General features: G+C 45.1%; 1 protein-coding gene across 2 annotated transcripts in view; it reads left to right on the plus strand.

The window, feature by feature from the left end:
* PIH1D1 (PIH1 domain containing 1) overlaps positions 1-17,439 on the plus strand; it is a 176,519-nt gene that overhangs the window by 36,654 nt on the left and 122,426 nt on the right. For both annotated transcript variants that reach the window (XM_085616326.1, XM_085616327.1), the window contains exon 3: positions 124-190. In XM_085616326.1, coding sequence (XP_085472452.1) covers positions 124-190 — 67 coding nt within the window. The remainder of the gene's footprint in view (positions 1-123; positions 191-17,439) is intronic.

Genomic DNA, 17,439 nt, shown 5'->3' on the forward strand with positions numbered 1-17,439 from the left:
CTTTGTCAAACCGTTTGTTTGGACACCTTGTTTCATGTCTCGCCAGCAATGTCCCATGTTAAGCTAGATACTTTGCAAAGTCAAATGTCTGCATATATTATTTGTCACCCCTTCTTTCTGCAGGCAACACAAGAAATGCAGAGTCGGATGCCCAGTATTTCAGATTCCAAACCCATCCGACCACAGCCAGGTAAGGGGGTTTTATCATCTGTCTTGGATCAGATGAGGGAAAACACCGTATTCTCAAACCAAAACCATTCGTGCAAGACACTTTCCTCACCTGTTAGTGGCAGTCGTAGCCAGCGCAGTCCAGATCTTATCAGCCTAAGCAGTAATGATGAACATCTACTCCAACTTCTTTTCCTATGAGTCTCTATTAATTTCTTGTATTTATATATTAACATTTGATGTTGAGTAACACACCTAGCCCACAAGGGCAACAAAGTGCTTTAAAGTCATGGAAGTATAGAACAATACACAAAGTAACAAGAAGCAAGTTATTGTTCATTTAACAAGAATGAGGTCCGAAGAGAGGATTCTTTACTGAGTGGTGAACAAGAGAATTGGAGTTAGTGTTGGGGCCATGTAATTTCTGCTTGTAGGCTAATCTATATTCAATGCTCAAAACAAAAACTTCATTTCTGCTTTTTGAAACTTCAGGTGGAGAAGGAATTGTATCCTGCTGTCTCTGGTTTCTGCAGCATTTTTAGGTTTTCCTTTTTCTATTGTTTTTAATATTAACTTAAAAGGGACTTACATCCCGCCTCCTCTCTTTTCTGGCTTCTCCTTAGTTCCTGTTTGTGCCACTTACCTTTCTTCCATTTCTATTGGATATAGAATATTTTCCTGCATTTATCAATACTTGTTCCTCATCTGCTTCTCTTATCAGTTTTCCGCCGCTGAAATACATACGCTTTGTTGGAACTATATTGGCATAAGGTTTTGCCTTTTACTATTGCAGCATATTTATATAACAATTTAAGCGATCTGCATAGAAACACAGGATGTTGCATGGCGCTGCCGAGACTCGAACCGGCATCCCCAGCTCTCAAGTCAGCAGCTCTGGCCACTGCGCCACACCCTCTCCCCTCACCTGTCAGGGAGCTCTTTCCTTCTCCCGGATGATGATTGATGAAAACAGCTCTTTCATTCGCTACATTGGCGAGCTTTTCCTTCAGGTTGCTAGCTTAGAGGAAGTTAATAGCTTTGTAAGTTGTTAAAGAAATCTTGAAGGAGAGACATGCACAAAGAGGAGCTACGGAAAGCAAAGGATTGAGGGCGATGTGTTAAGAATATTTTTTGTTAACGGAATTTTTCTCCTCTTTAAAGGCATTCGTGGTTTTGGGTGAACCTTTGAGTATAGCATTGTGAAAACCATTTCAGAAGTCCCATAGTAGACAGGGGTTACTATACTGAAATTGTAATAATCAGATCCTTTAATTACTGGTGTCCCATGCTTAACCTTACTGTAGAGCCTGAATCTGAGTACCAAGTACATCCCTTTACCACTTGACATTCAGGGTAGTGTAGTCGCGCGTCCAATGACTACTCAGGACGTGGTGTGGGGATGAAAACTCGTTACTCAACATGCACTGGGTAGCAATCAGTAAATAGTGGTCCATGCAGTACTTTAGTTTTAAGAAGAAAGATACTTTAATTCTAACACACAGTGGGAAAATACGGACAATAACACATAACAAACAAGAGGATTTGATGAAAGGTGCTAATAGGAAACAGTAGCCATGGAAATCTGGGAACAGTTTCTTGTCGCAATGTGCATTGTCCCTTGGCTCAAAGTGGGGATCTCAATGAGGCTTTTGGGGATAGTTTTGACGAAGTTGCTCTTTCTCTCAAGATCAGACTCCTCATCTCAAATAAGTGTGCACTGTTCCTACCCGTCTTCACTATAATGCCACTGTCTGTCCTTGGTGAAGAGCTTAGGAGGCCCTTCCACCGCAGGCGGTGCCTACAAATGTCTCTCTAAATAGCAGCAGGCCCGCTCCACATTGTGTGTGTTCCACGTGGGCCATTGGGCAGGAAAGTTGTTGTCCTTGCTCCGGCCCAACTGATGGGGTTGCGCTTCACGCTGCGCCCTGCCACCAGCGCCATTGCCCACAACCTCTGTTATGTCCTTTTAAATGGTGCAGCACAGCAGCGGTGCTTGTGGTACTGGAAAGCGTTACTTGGGTCTTTCTCAGGTCCTATATAAAAAACTCAGACTAACAAGATCGGTGGCACTGCAGGTTTTGGTGATGAACACACCATGCAGGGTGTAGTCTCTTTCAATGGTGTAAGTTTCTTTCTGAACTTGTCAATTCTTTGCAACATAATGGCGGTCGGTGGTTCTCAGGGGCTTTCAATGCTTTTTGTCATGATAGTTTGGGCAGCAGAACTCACCCTCTTTATTTCCACGACTTCCTCATCCTCGTATGTCAATACAGTTGCCTATGCTGATGGCCTGCAGCCATCACTCTTAGTGAAGCAGTACAGGTGTTGCAGTTTGAATTTGTCTTTCATGGCTCCTTAGCAGTCTCCTTTTTTTCAAAGATGTGTGATTTTCGTGCAGGGTCTCCTCCAATATCCCTCCTGAGCAGTACGTGCTCTACTTGCAGCAGGCTCTAGGCAGCCCTCATGGCAGATTAGTAGAGATTTTCTCAGGGTACTGGTCCTGAACCTGGCAAGGGGAGTTTGCAGTCACATCTGTTGCCTCAGACTCTCTCTCCAATCCTCCATAGTGGGTACCTCTAAAGTATAGGTCATACAAACAGGAGCCAGGTGTGCCCTCATTCTCTCCACATGCATCTTCTATACATTCAAGTGGTGTATTCACTTAAAAATCCTTATCCCACACAGGTGGACGAACGACCTGATCAAAATGATGGTGTACTTGGTGTGTTCCTCCAGCTACAGAGCCCCACTTAGGGATTCACTCCATATTATGGAAGGCCTCAGCACACACACCAATCATGTGTGTCAAAAACACTACAGATTGCCTTGGGTACTTCAAGGAAGAGGCACACTTTTCCCAAGCCTTGAAGAGGACTGTTCTGCATCCCAACAACCATAGAGGACAAGCAGTTGACTGCAGTGCCAAGATCCTCATTGGATAAAACGTTTCCCTTTCATTCTCCCCCCAAGTTTGTACCAGAGGGAAAATGGTTAATGTCCCAGTTTGACTACTTGACCACATGTTTCTGCATTGTTAGTTGAGCATCGAGCGTGAAGGTCAAGACTTGACAGAGCGAGAGATCATTGGTACTTTTGTGTATTAAAGAGTGAAACAATGAATGAATGGAGACCCAGAAGAAACTGATGCCCATTCCTCGGATTTCTATTTTTATGCCATTGCTTTTTCTCCACACTGAGCCATAACTGTCTCAAATAGCCCATTTCTATAAGCACACTCTAAAACTGTTTGCTGTAGATTTTAGGAGATGACTGACCATCCCTATGTGCATCCTAACTTGGGTTCTGCAACATAGAAAAGGGCATGTATTACCAAGTGATGACTGAAAACAGCTGTCTTTAATGTCGGAGAACAACTTTCAAGCAGTATATCAGCACAAGTTATTTCTTGTTGTCAGTAACTGGATTCTTGGACAAAGTTATGGCTAGTTTCAGCTAAAAAAAAAAAAAACACAATAGTGGGAGAACCCACTCTGTGCCTCGCACTGTTCACTGGTTTGGAAAATGTCCAAAAACGTGAGTTCACAAATTAATGAACTCAAGTTTCAACAAACCTTTGAGTGAGTAGCGTAATTCAATGGTGTATTTAGTTATACAAGTGCAAATACAGTTATCAATTATTCATTTTGACATCACTGTTAGAACAATTGTGAGGTACATCGTATTAATAATTCTTAATAGAGTGTACAACAATCATGAAAAGTAACATTAAAAACAATAATGCAGTTTTCTTCATATCGTTGATAGTAGTGCCCAATGCATTTCGGGATCTTAAATCCCTTCGTCAGGGGCAAACCTAAAGTGAAATGTGGAAATGATGAGAGATTTTTGCAATATGTATTAATACTTCAGCGATGCTGTGGTGGTGAATGTTAGCCTTTAGTCATGGTGTTCATGCGTTACTCATGTTAGTAACTGGTACGTCTCTGTATTGACATGATGGTAAGGCAAAATAAATAGATAGATAAAATAGGGGAATCCCATCGTTTTGGTGACTGTTAATATTAGTGAAAAAAAGGGTGAAAAAAATGATAAGTGATAAATGATGAATAATAGTAAACCGGGAAAGACTACAATTCTCTCGTAGTGTGACTTAGATGCTGAAGAAACAGGTGATTCCGGAAGTGAAGATGTAAACTCAAAGTTGCGTGAGGGTGACTGGAAGTGGAGAGAGATAAAAAAAAGTCGCTCACCTTGGTGGCGTGGTTCAAAGAATGATGAGATAGACCAGAACGGTCAAGGAGATAATAGCTAAGAAGGCCTGTGTAGAAATATAACATGAAGTAGACTAAAAATATAGAATAGAACCTGAAAGACTGTGGACTTGTGGGAAGGGCGGACCGGAATAACAGGCAGGGAGGCCGAATATAGTGAGCAATGTCTGTGCTTTTAATCAACAGATGAACAGAGGTACAGAGTCAGAATGCAGGACGGGACGGTTGACTTGGCTGGTGACCCGGGTCGGCGTGGTGGAGTCGAGATCGAGTCTTGCTTCCCCTTTTCAGCTGGTGATCCCCTCGATATGGTACTGGGGCTCCACGGAGGCTTGAAAAAAGGAGAGAAGCGTAAGGGCTTTTAGTCCGAGCGACACCGTCGGAATACTTCCACCGACACCCGAGAGTGAGGGTTTACGAGAGTGAGGGTTTACGAAAGAGTGAAGTGAGGGCGGGACGGACAGGGGAGGTGGAAGAGGCAAGTAAGAGAGGGGAGGGGATAGAGGTGCCAGGTGCTGGGCAGTGATCGGGATTTATACAGTGCTCGTGAAAAGGGGGATAAGTATACTGTGTCCTATGCTATTTACAGTTCTATATTTACAACTCTAAGTACAAAAGGGCCACGGAGAAAGGTGACGTGTACTCACGTGCCCCGCCGCAACTCTCGTCCGAGTTGCGGCCGCTCTCCAGCCTCCTCCTGAGGATGCCACCAGTCCTCCGTCCAGACGTCCTCGTCTTCTTCCTTGCTTCGGTCCAGCCGTGCTGCGCCGCTCTCTGTCGGGGGTTCGTCGCTCTCCGTTGTCTCCTGCCACGAGTCGGTTGCTCCGAACGCCTCTCCGTCGTCCTCGGGGCTTTTTCTATCTTCCGGCTTGTTGTCTGGCTGGCCCCTTCCGGGGTCAGGGTCGGGTGCTTCCGGGTCGATCGAGGTCGTCCAGTTTCTGCGTCCGGGATGGCTGGCGAGTGTTTCCGGTTCACCAAGTCCAGGAGCCGGTACCTGCAGGGGACGAGAAAGAGAGGGTGTCCTGTGTGACCGGGACGTTAATCGACCGAGCGCGGGGGACAGGACCCCCGCGCCCGGACACCGCTGTAATGAGGTAGTTGTCGCCTCCGTTCCACATCCCCTTTCCCTAGCTGTCTTTCTGGTAGGGGGGCTGGGAGGTGGATACCGGGACAGATAATCAGCGTTGCCCTGTTGTAGTCCTTTCCGGTGTACGGTTTTAAACCGAAAGGGCTGTAGGGAGAGAAACCACCGAAGGACTCGGTCATTGTGGCCCCTATTACGGGCCATCCATTCTAGAGGGGCATGATCGGTGTATAATATAAATTCACGCCCCTCCAGGTAGTACCTAAGGCTTTCCACTGCCCACTTAATGGCTAGGGCCTCTTTCTCTATCACTGCATAATTTACTTCTCAGGAAAAAAGCTTCCTGCTGAGGTATAATATTGGTCGTTCGATCCCTGTCGAGTCCTTCTGTGACAGAACAGCCCCTAAGCCCTGATCAGAGGCATCGGTCTGCAAGATGAAAGTCTGGGTATAGTCCGGGCTGACTAACACCGGCTCCGAGAGTAGGGACTGCTTCAGTCGTTCAAAGGCGTGTACCACCAGGGTTGAGGGATGTCTGAGCAGTTCTTCAGTTCTCGTGGTTTTCTTCAATAAATCAGTTAAAGGGGCCGCGGTTTGGGAGAAATTCGGGATAAACCTCCTATAGTACCCTAATAAACCCAGAAAGGCACGAAGTTCCTTCCGGGTTTGAGGGAAGGGGATGGCCTGAATGGCTTTGATCTTATTGTTCTGAGGCCGTATGAGCCCTTCCCCCAACAGGTATCCAAGGTATTTCACACTCTGGGCAGCTAGGGTGGTCTTGGAGGGGTTGATGGTAAAGCCACTGTTCCCCAGAGAGGCCACTACCGAACGTAAGTGTTGTAAGTGCTGCTCCCAACCGTCGCTATAAATGACGATGTCATCCAGGTATGCCCCGGCATACCTTAGGTGTGGCTGTAGTACCAAGTTCATGGCTCTTTGAAACGTAGCCGGGGCACCGTGAAGCCCAAAAGGCATCACCTTAAACTGAAACAAACCCTCAGGGGTGGAAAAGGCGGTCTTGGGTTTATCTGTTTCTTTGAGGGGGATTTGCCAGTAACCCTTGCAGAGATCCAGGGTGCTTATGTACTTGGCTTTGCCTATGCGTTCCACCATTTCGTCTACGCGGGGTAAGGGATAGGTGTCGAAGGCCGATATTTTGTTCACTTCTCTAAAGTCAATACAGAATCTGGTGGAGCCATCTGGCTTGGGTACTAGCACTATAGGGGAATTCCAGCTGCTATTGGAGGGCTCTATGATGCCCATTTTCAACATTTGATTTGTCTCCTCTCTGATGATGGCTCTACGAGCTTCAGGGATGCGGTAGGGCCGTTGTCTCACGGTTTTTCCTGGTTCCGTGTGGATGGCATGTTCAACCACGGTGGAGTGTCCTGGAAGGGAGGAAAAGACTGTTTGCACCGAGGACAGGGCTCGCCTGAGATCCTGTTTGTTAGGTTCGGGGAGGTCAGGGTCAATGCACCCTTCAAAGGGAGGGGGTATTGTATTGGACAGGACAGGACGGGGTCCCTCCCACTTCTTCAAGAGGTTCACGTGATATATCTGCGTGATACCTCGGGTGGGTTCTGTTTCCACTTCATAGGTAACGGGAGTCACGGCTCTTAGCACCGGAAAGGGGCCCTGCCACTGTCCTAGTAACTTGTGGTCGGAAGAAGGCAATAGTAACAGTACTAGATCGCCAGGGCTGAACTTCCGGGCTTTGGTTCCCTTATCGTACTGGTGTTTTTGGGTGTCTTGAGCGGCTACCAGGTTTTGCCTCACAATGACCCTTATCTGTTCCAAGTGGGTCTTCAGGTTGTCCACGTATTCAGGTAAGGGTCGGGTTCTGTCGGGTTCGGCTTCCCACGCTTCCTTAGCCATATCTAAGAGTGTCCGTGGGGCTCTTCCATACAATAATTCGTATGGTGAGTATCCTTTGCTGCTTTGAGGCTTACACCTGATGGCAAACAGCGCCAGGGGAAGCATCTCCTCCCATCTTTTACTTTCGAGGCCCAAAAGCTTTTTAAGGGTCGTCTTAAGGGTGGCATTGTATCGCTCTACTAGCCCATCTGTCTGGGGGTGGTAGGCAGCTGTTCGTATTTGTTTGATGCCTAGCTGGGAGCAGACTTGGCGCATCAGGGAGGATACAAAGGGTGTCCCCTGGTCAGTCAATATCTCGCGGGGAAAACCCACCCTCGAAAAAATGGATATAAGGGCTTTGGCAATGTTTTGAGTGGTGGGGTGGCGTAAGGGTACTGCTTCCGGGAAGCGGGTGGCATAGTCCACCAGTACGAGAGCATATCTACATCCGGATCTCGAGGGAAGCAATGGTCCTATAATGTCCATGCCCACTCTTGTGAAAGGGACATCAATGATGGGGAGGGGCTGGAGAGGAACCCTGGGGGGCCGATATCGACTATTCCGTTGGCAGACCGGGCACTCCCGGCAATACTGTTTGATCTGTCCGTGTACCCCTGGCCAGTAAAACTTATCTAGGATGGTATGACCGGTTTTTTCATCACTGAAATGCCCTCCCAGCAAATGGCTGTGTGCTAGGAACTGTACTTTATCACGAAACAACCCGGGGATAACCAGCTGGGGAGGCTGTTGGGGTCCTCCCTTTCTGTAGAGGAGTCCGTTTTTCCGGAAGAAATAAGGACCTACATGTAGGGGATCTTCAGCATCCAGCGCACGCGCCCATGCCTCCTGCAACACCGGGTCTTCCTGTTGCGTGGCGCGGAATTCCCGGTCGGTTTCCCATGGGTGGATATCGACTTGGGCAGGAAAGGCCATAGCAAAGTCCTTCCTTTCGTTCCTCTTCTGTCTTTTGGTCTTGGTTGGTTTGACCGCTGGACGCCCCGGAGGGGATTCACGGGAAAACGGAGCTTCGGCCCACCATTTCCTCAGAGATTCGGTGGTGTCTTGAAGGAGAGAGGGTAGACCACTATAATCACTTCCCAATATCGCTTGTTCGGGGAGGGTAGGTATAAGGCCCACCGTCAACAGACTACCCATATCCGTGGGGTTTTTGGCATGGACCTGTGTGGTCGGATAGTGCTTGGTGTCGCCATGGACACATTTGATAGCCACGGTACCTGTCACTGGACCGACAGGGTGAGGTAGTTCTTGGGGTCTTAGGACGCTTTGTCTGCAGCCGGTGTCGGCCAGTGCCATCATCCTGTGTCCTTCAATCCGCACTGGGCATCGAAACGGAGGAGGAGTGGTGTCAGCGGTGAGACATACATAGTTTTTAGCCATCCCTATGTCCATGGGCTCCTCCCTTTGAGGACAGACGCGAGCAATATGTCCGTACCCACCACAATGAAAACATTGGGGTCCAGGTGGATGGGGGCGAGGCAAGACAGGATAAGGCATGAGGGCAGCAGGCTCGGGTTTCCTGACCACCTGAGGGGGTCGTGTGACCCGGGGATGGTTCCCCGGAGGTATGCGGGAATGATGTTCCTCCTTGGGTCGCTGGGATTCCTGGGCTCTGCTGTAGGCGCTGGCTATTTCCACCGCACTGTCGAGCGTTAGACGTGAATGTTGGCGTACCCACTTCTGGGTGGCAGGATATAGGGAAGCCAGAAATTGCTCCAAATATATTTTGGCTAGAATGTCTTCCTTAGTGGCTGTAGCCGATTTTAACCACCGATTGGCCAGATCTTGAATACGGAAAGCTAGAGCCCTAGGAGTTTCTTGGGGTCCTTACCTTGCTTGACGGAGTCGGGCCCTATATGTCTCGTCGTCTATCCCTAATCGTTCCAGGATGCAGGTCTTGATGTCGGCGTATGGTGTTTGTCCCTGGATATTGGCCTGCTGGTAGGCGGCCTGCAGTTCTCCGGTCAATAGGGGACCTAAGTAGTGGCCCCACCGGTTTTCGGGCCAGGCAGCTGCCTGAGCTAGGCGCTCAAAGTTCGTGAAGAAGTAATCGGGGTCCTCTCCAGGTACATACTTCTGTACCACGACTGAGGGCAGGGAGGTGACGGGTCTTTGTTGCCCCATGACAGTGGTGAGTTTCTCGAGGGCTTGGTCCTGCGCGGTACCCTGGCCTTTCAACACATCATGCAGCTGCCCCCTATCGTCTTCAGCTGTTTTGAGGAATCTCTCCATCATCTTCCCCAGTTGCTCCTGGCATTCTGCCAGTTGTTTGACTGCGGCCTCCATGCCTCCGGGCGATCCCACTTCTGACACCACTTGTGGACTTGTGGGAAGGGCGGACCGGAATAACAGGCAGGGAGGCCGAATATAGTGAGCAATGTCTGTGCTTTTAATCAACAGATGAACAGAGGTACAGAGTCAGAATGCAGGACGGGACGGTTGACTTGGCTGGTGACCCGGGTCGGCGTGGTGGAGTCGAGATCGAGTCTTGCTTCCCCTTTTCAGCTGGTGATCCCCTCGATATGGTACTGGGGCTCCACGGAGGCTTGAAAAAAGGAGAGAAGCATAAGGGCTTTTAGTCCGAGCGACACCGTCGGAATACTTCCACCGACACCCGAGAGTGAGGGTTTACGAAAGAGTGAAGTGAGGGCGGGACGGACAGGGGAGGTGGAAGAGGCAAGTAAGAGAGGGGAGGGGATAGAGGTGCCAGGTGCTGGGCAGTGATCGGGATTTATACAGTGCTCGTGAAAAGGGGGATAAGTATACTGTGTCTTAGTGCGCGTGTCTCCTATGCTATTTACAGTTCTATATTTACAACTCTAAGTACAAAAGGGCCACGGAGAAAGGTGACGTGTACTCATGTGCCCCGCCGCAACTCTCGTCCGAGTTGCGGCCGCTCTCCAGCCTCCTCCTGAGGATGCCACCAGTCCTCCGTCCAGACGTCCTCGTCTTCTTCCTTGCTTCGGTCCAGCCGTGCTGCGCCGCTCTCTGTCGGGGGTTCGTCGCTCTCCGTTGTCTCCTGCCACGAGTCGGTTGCTCCGAACGCCTCTCCGTCGTCCTCGGGGCTTTTTCTATCTTCCGGCTTGTTGTCTGGCTGGCCCCTTCCGGGGTCAGGGTCGGGTGCTTCCGGGTCGATCGAGGTCGTCCAGTTTCTGCGTCCGGGATGGCTGGCGAGTGTTTCCGGTTCACCAAGTCCAGGAGCCGGTACCTGCAGGGGACGAGAAAGAGAGGGTGTCCTGTGTGACCGGGACGTTAATCGACCGAGCGCGGGGGACAGGATCCCCGCGCCCGGACACCGCTGTAATGAGGTAGTTGTCGCCTCCGTTCCACAAAGACATAATGCATCTCACGTTGTGGGGCGCTTACCTCCAGCAAGTAATATGTAGATTTATCGTGGCACTTGCGGTGTAGGATTCCGTTAGTGAAGAGAACCGCCGGAGTGAGTAGCCGTGTGGAAATATATCGGTCGCCAGGGGACAAGAGCGTGAGCCTATAAACGTTAAGCGTGTAGTTAGCACTGTAGGATAATATATATCTCTGGAAACACGTAGGTAGCCTGAATACGTGGGGCTTACCTAATTCAGTAATGCGGAAGTCCTCGTGAGCGTGATCGATGCCGTCAGGAACGGGAACATTCCAGTAAGCAACGCGGTTATTGGGTGAAAAGCCGCGTTCAGTTTAAATGCCGGAAGAGACAAGATTGTCATGTGACACGCTTAACGAAAATAGTAGAAATACTATTTACTGAAGTAATGCGCTGAAACTGAATGATGCTATCATAAAAAACTTGACGTAAAGGGTAATTTATAATTAAGCGTCCTGAAACGGAAAAAATAATAAAAGGGAACAACTAAGTTGCGAAGCGCAAGCTGGATGATAATATCATATGTTAGAAGGCTGAAAGCAGAAAAAATGGAAGTGTGATGGTGTGAAATAGGCAGAAAAAGAACTGTGGCTGTGACGTGGAAGCTAATCGTCAGATAATTAACCAGTAGGACTAATAAAGTATTAAAAAGTGAAAAGCGAAGCAGGTTGGATGTGGTGCTGTGAGTAGTGCCAAAATCAAAAGAATGAATGAGAATAAGATCTAGAGTTTAGATGTGGACACGACATTAACAATAATAAAAAACATAATCACAGTGAAATTAGGTAATACCATCTTGCATTAACAGTACATTGAATTAAATTGTGTGTCAAGCAGTACTGGCTCAAAAGATGAGGGAATAAACCTGAAGACCACTAGATAAGTCTAAATTAATGGGAAATCAATATGAACCTTGTTGTATTGTGTGGATTCGTAAGTAAAGTGAGCTGGCTGAATTGAGTGAGAAAGGTTTACAGAAAACAACTCTTATCAATGCGGTCATTGAGGGTCGAATGGGATCATCGTGTTGAGGAATTTGATCCAATAAATTTCTCTTTGGAGAAGTTTTGTTGTGATGTCTATGCCGAGTGTGGGTGTAACAGATTCAACAATCTGAAACCTTAGTTGTGATATGATATGGCGTGATTCATTCCAATGAGTAGCTTTTGTGTTCAGTGATTCTGACCTTAATTTTTCTTTCAGTTTTTCCTATATAAGCTTTGCCGCAGTGCCATTTGATGCAGTAGATGACATTCATCGAATTGCAATCACATGAGTGTTTGAGAATTATTGGTTTTCCAGATGATGGATGAGTTAGCACATCGCCTCTGATGACATTATTGCAGTGAATGCAATTATTACATTTCATAGTGCCTTGAAACTTCAAGGTAGACTGGACTGGGGAAGGAGAAGATAGTAATGATTTCAAGTTTTTACCCCGTGCGTATGCAAACAATGGTTTGGTCTTAAATAGATTGTTGAAGTCCTCTTCAGTTGCTAGCATCTCCCATCTGGAGTTGATGATGCGTCATATAGATTTGGATGCTGTAGTGAATTTGGATACAAACACTATGCGGTCTGGTGATTGTTTGGTGGATTGTTGCAATAACTCTTGTCGGCCAAGTTGTTGTGCTCGTGTGAGGCAATCTTGAAGGACGTTATCGGGATATCCCCGTTCTTTGAAGCGTTGTATATATTCTTGTTCTTCAACCTTGGTGGTGTCAGGGTTAGAGCAAATGCGTCTCACTCTGAGTAGTTGGGAGTATGGAAGATTCCTTAACAGACTGTTTGGGTGAAAACTGTTATAAGATAGTGTGCTATTGCGATCTGTCGGTTTCTGGAAAACTGAGATTTCAAAGTTGTTATTGTCTGGAGACTTCGTGATGAGAACGTCCAGAAAATGAATCTTTTGTTGTTGAACATTATGCGTGAATTGAATCCTAGGATTGATTGTATTGAGCTCAGTGATCATGGTTTCTAAATGGGTACTGGTATCTGTCTATAGTATAAAGATGTCATCGATGTACCTGCAGTACATTAGTACATGGTTCCACCAGTTAGGATTTGACATGATATTTTCTGATTCAAAGAGGGCCATAAAGGTATTCGCTTATGCAGGTGCTCCCGAAAAACCCATAGAGGTGCCTGTTAGTTGAGCATATAAGTTTCCCTCCAATTCAAAGTAACTGTGATTGAGACAGAAATGTAGAATTTTCAAGATAAACAGTCTTTCAACATCAATATCGGGTGTTTGAAGTAGTGCCCACTCTGTGGCTTCGAGACCAGCTTGGTGTGGTATGGATGTGTATAGGGCCGTGAAATCAATAGTGCACAGGATAATATCTGTGAGGTCCCTGTTATTGATAGAGGTCAATTTCTGTAGGAAATGGGTAGTGTCTTTCACATATGAAGGCCAATTTTGAACAAATAATTGCAAGTAATGATCCACAAATTTGCCTAGAGGTTCAAAAATTGATCCACAGCCTGAGACTATGGGACGAAAAGGTGGGTCCTGTGGATTTTTATGAATTTTGGGAATCATATAGAGTTTGGGTCGTCTGGCATTTTTGGTTTGGTAGTTAAGAAAACTTTTGTTTGATCAGTGATCCAGTCTTGATCAATAGCTTCTTGAAGTATCCCAGAAAGGATGTTTTCCAGTTGGATGGTAGGGTCCTGGGGCAATTGCATATAGTTATTAGTGTCTGAAACATGATTGTTGACTTTAGTTATGTAGTACTGGGTATCCATGAGTACTATGGCGCCACCTTTGTCGGCGGGTTTCTTAATGATGTCTGGATTGTTAGCAAGGTTTTTGATGAGTACTCTATCTTGATATGAAAGATTGTTATGTCTCATAGATTGAAAATTGATGAGAGACAAATCTTTGAGTAATAATCGTTCAAATGAATCACAAATTTTGTGTGAAACGGGTGGAATGAACTTGCTGCGTGGTTTGAAAGGATTCGGGGGAACCGTGATTTTGTGGTCATCGGAAGGAACAATATTGGTAAAGAAGTGTCGCAGTCGTAATAGTCTCATGAATTTGTAACGGTCTGCCTCAGCATTTAAGAGGGTGGTTTTGTTGGTGGGTACAAATGACATGCCTTTTGTTAGAGTTGTCATTTGCTGTTTGCTCAATGTGTATGAGGAAATATTAACAACTAGATTACTGTCTTCCCACTCCGGAGTGATTTGCCTGTTTTTTCTTTTTCCTTGGGATAAAAAAGACACCTGGGCCATGGTTGATGTTGATTCTCTGGATTCTGTGGGTGTTCCTGAAGTAGATGCTTGTGATGGTGCTGGTGTTCTTTTTATTGTAAGTTCTTGGTCTGATAACCGTGCTCTCATCAGACGATGTTGTGCCTTTTTTATCAAAGCGCCTTCTGGAATAAATGTCAGCCCAAGTGTAAACTTCATTGAGTTTGTAGTCTATGGTGTCTCGTTTATATTTGCGGAGCTTTCCTTCCTGAAGTTCCTTTTCGTATTTATCCAATTTTTGATTTAGAACCTCTAATTGTAATTTCCATGCCTCTGTTTCTAAGCGAAGTTGAAGTTCGCTCTTGAGGTTAAATATTTCTTCTTCAAGTTCTCTTATTGTTTTTGACAGCTCTTCAATTATAAGCAAAATCAAATCAAGGGAGCATTTGTTGAGGATTGCATACCATTTGTCCATGAAAATTGGGTTGAGGTGAAAACGAAACAACATAGGTTTGATTGCCAATCTGAGACCCCTCGGTATACGTTTCGATTTGTGATATTGCACAAGCGTAGATACGTGTAGTTTTTGGTTGAGTTATCTTCTGGTGATGAATTCTAGTTGCCTGAGTTGTTGAGTGATGGAACCACCGTGAGCATCGGAAAATTTGACATCTTGAATTAATGAATAGATCTCTGTTGCTTGGTCTGTGGTATATGTTTTTGTGACTGCCCTGTTGTCAGTTAAATTAGAGATTGTGTCAAAAGACATTTTTCTGGTAGGGTGCTACCTTAGTGTGACATGTGGTCTTCTTAGCTATTATCTCCTTGACCGTTCTGGTCTATCTCGTCATTCTTTGAACCACGCCACCAAGGTGAGCGACTTTTTTTATCTCTCTCCACTTCCAGTCACCCTCACGCAACTTTGAGTTTACATCTTCACTTCCGGAATCACCTGTTTCTTCAGCATCTAAGTCACACTACGAGAGAATTGTAGTCTTTCCCGGTTCACTATTATTCATCATTTATCACTTATCATTTTCTTCACCATTTTTTTCACTTATATTAACAGTCACCAAAACTATGGGATTCCCCTATTTTTTCTATCTATTTCTTTCTATCTTTTTCTTTTGCCTTACCATCATGTCAATACAGAGACGTATCATTTACTAACATGAGTAACGCATGAACACCATGACTAAAGGCTAACATTCACCACCACAGCATCGCTTAAGTATTAATACATATTGCAAAAATCACTCATCATTTCCATTTAAGATTTAAGATCCCGAAATGCATTGGGCACTTCTATCAACGATATGAAGAAAACTGCATTATTGTTTTTAATGTTACTTTTCATGATTGTTGTACACTCTATTAAGAATTATTAATACGATGTACCTCACAATTGTTCTAACAGTGATGTCAAAATGAATAATTGATAACTGTATTTGCACTTGTATAACTAAATACACCATTGAATTACGCTACTCACTCAAAGGTTTGTTGAAACTTGAGTTCATTAATTTGTGAACTCACGTTTTTGGACATTTTCCAAACCAGTGAACAGTGCGAGGCACAGAGTGGGTTCTCCCACTATTGTGTTTTTTTTTTTTTTAGCTGAAACTAGCCATAACTTTGTCCAAGAATCCAGTTACTGACAACAAGAAATAACTTGTGCTGATATACTGCTTGAAAGTTGTTCTCCGACATTAAAGACAGCTGTTTTCAGTCATCACATGCCCTTTTCTATGTTGAAGAACCCAAGTTAGGATGCACATAGGGATGGTCAGTCATCTCCTAAAATCTACAGCAAACAGTTTTAGATTGTGCTTATAGAAATGGGCTATTTGAGACAGTTATGGCTCAGTGTGGAGAAAAAGCAATGGCATAAAAATAGAAATCCGAGGAATGGGCATCAGTTTCTTCTGGGTCTCCATTCATTCATTGTTTCACTCTTTAATACACAAAAGTACCAATGATCTCTCGCTCTGTCAAGTCTTGACCTTCACGCTCGATGCTCAACTAACAATGCAGAAACATGTGATGTCAAAATGAATAATTGATAACTGTATTTGCACTTGTATAACTAAATACACCATTGAATTACGCTACTCACTCAAAGGTTTGTTGAAACTTGAGTTCATTAATTTGTGAAATCACGTTTTTGGACATTTTCCAAACCAGTGAACAGTGCGTGGCACAGAGTGGGTTCTCCCACTATTGTTTTTTCTGTTTACACATCCGCAGTGACAGCGGATTTAGTACCTCAGCACCCTTTCCGAATATTTAGAAACGCTGCTTAGATTAGAACAAAACAGGAGTGCACCTTTCTCAGTCATTAGTTTCAGCTAAAGGCACAATAACAGATGCCCTTTTGGGATAAGTAAATTACAGTTTCAGGTGGTAATTTATCAGAGCAATGAGCCAGTGGATGTTGTGCACCATTAAGCTTAGATGCCACCAAATCTGTTACAGTATGTTCAGATGGGCTTCCCTGGATTGGGGACTTCCTGTCCCCAACATAGTGAATTGGCCCTCAGTTTACATTTCCATTGGCAAATGTAGATTTTAAAAGGGCTCAAACGCTCATCTTTTGTGCTTGTTTCCCAGATCCTACTGTTTTTGTTAGACTCGATCTACAAACATTCGTCTCATCCTACTAATTGTGATAAAGAAGTGCGTTGGAAGAGAAAATGGGATCTATGGAGAAATAGAAAATGTAACTATCTCCTCTGAAATAGATTAGCTTTTCAGTATCTAATATTAAAAATGGCTTTCATCAGTATCTAGAATGATTTTGACTAGTTGGTGAAATATGCTCACCACTTTTGATCAGCTGCCTTACTGAAACTATCTGCACAACTTGACTAAAATGTTCTTGGTTTTCCATACCTGCTGTGTAATGTCAGTCAGTCAGTCAATTACTTTTATTCGATCAATAAAAGATCATAAATAGAGACAAAACAAACATAAAATCACAGTACATAAAATACAGAGCAAAAGTACATCAATTACAGATCTGGTAGTAAAAAACATAATCAAAATTTAAAAATGTGAAGAGAACATATTTCATAGGTTCAATTCTGAGTTAAAAAGAATAAATAAAGTTTAGGGATAAAATTTCCATCTAAAAAACTAACAGGGATGGAATACTCCATAACTACGGGCCACCGCCCGTCACAACCGCATCAATTGTGTTAAAAGTAGGCCGCTCTCTGGCACGCTTCTTACTGATGCAAACAGCTGCGACTAAAAAGTTTGCTACATAAAAGGCAGTGGTAATGTTAGGCAGAAGTTGCAGGAACAGAAGCGCTGGCCGAACCTGAACATAGCCAGCCCCTTTAAGTAAAGGTAACAAGTATTTTGTCCTAATCTGTACAAAATGCTCACAAAACATAATAAAATGTAATGTGTCTTGACAAGAAAAATTGTCACAGTCACATGGGGGAGCATTATCCGGGGTAGCCCATGTGGGATAAAAACCTAGCACATAAGGTATCAAATTTAAGCGGAATTTAATC

This window comes from Triturus cristatus, chromosome 7 (genome assembly GCF_964204655.1).
Source record: "Triturus cristatus chromosome 7, aTriCri1.1, whole genome shotgun sequence".
Classification (NCBI taxonomy): Eukaryota; Metazoa; Chordata; class Amphibia; order Caudata; family Salamandridae; genus Triturus; species Triturus cristatus.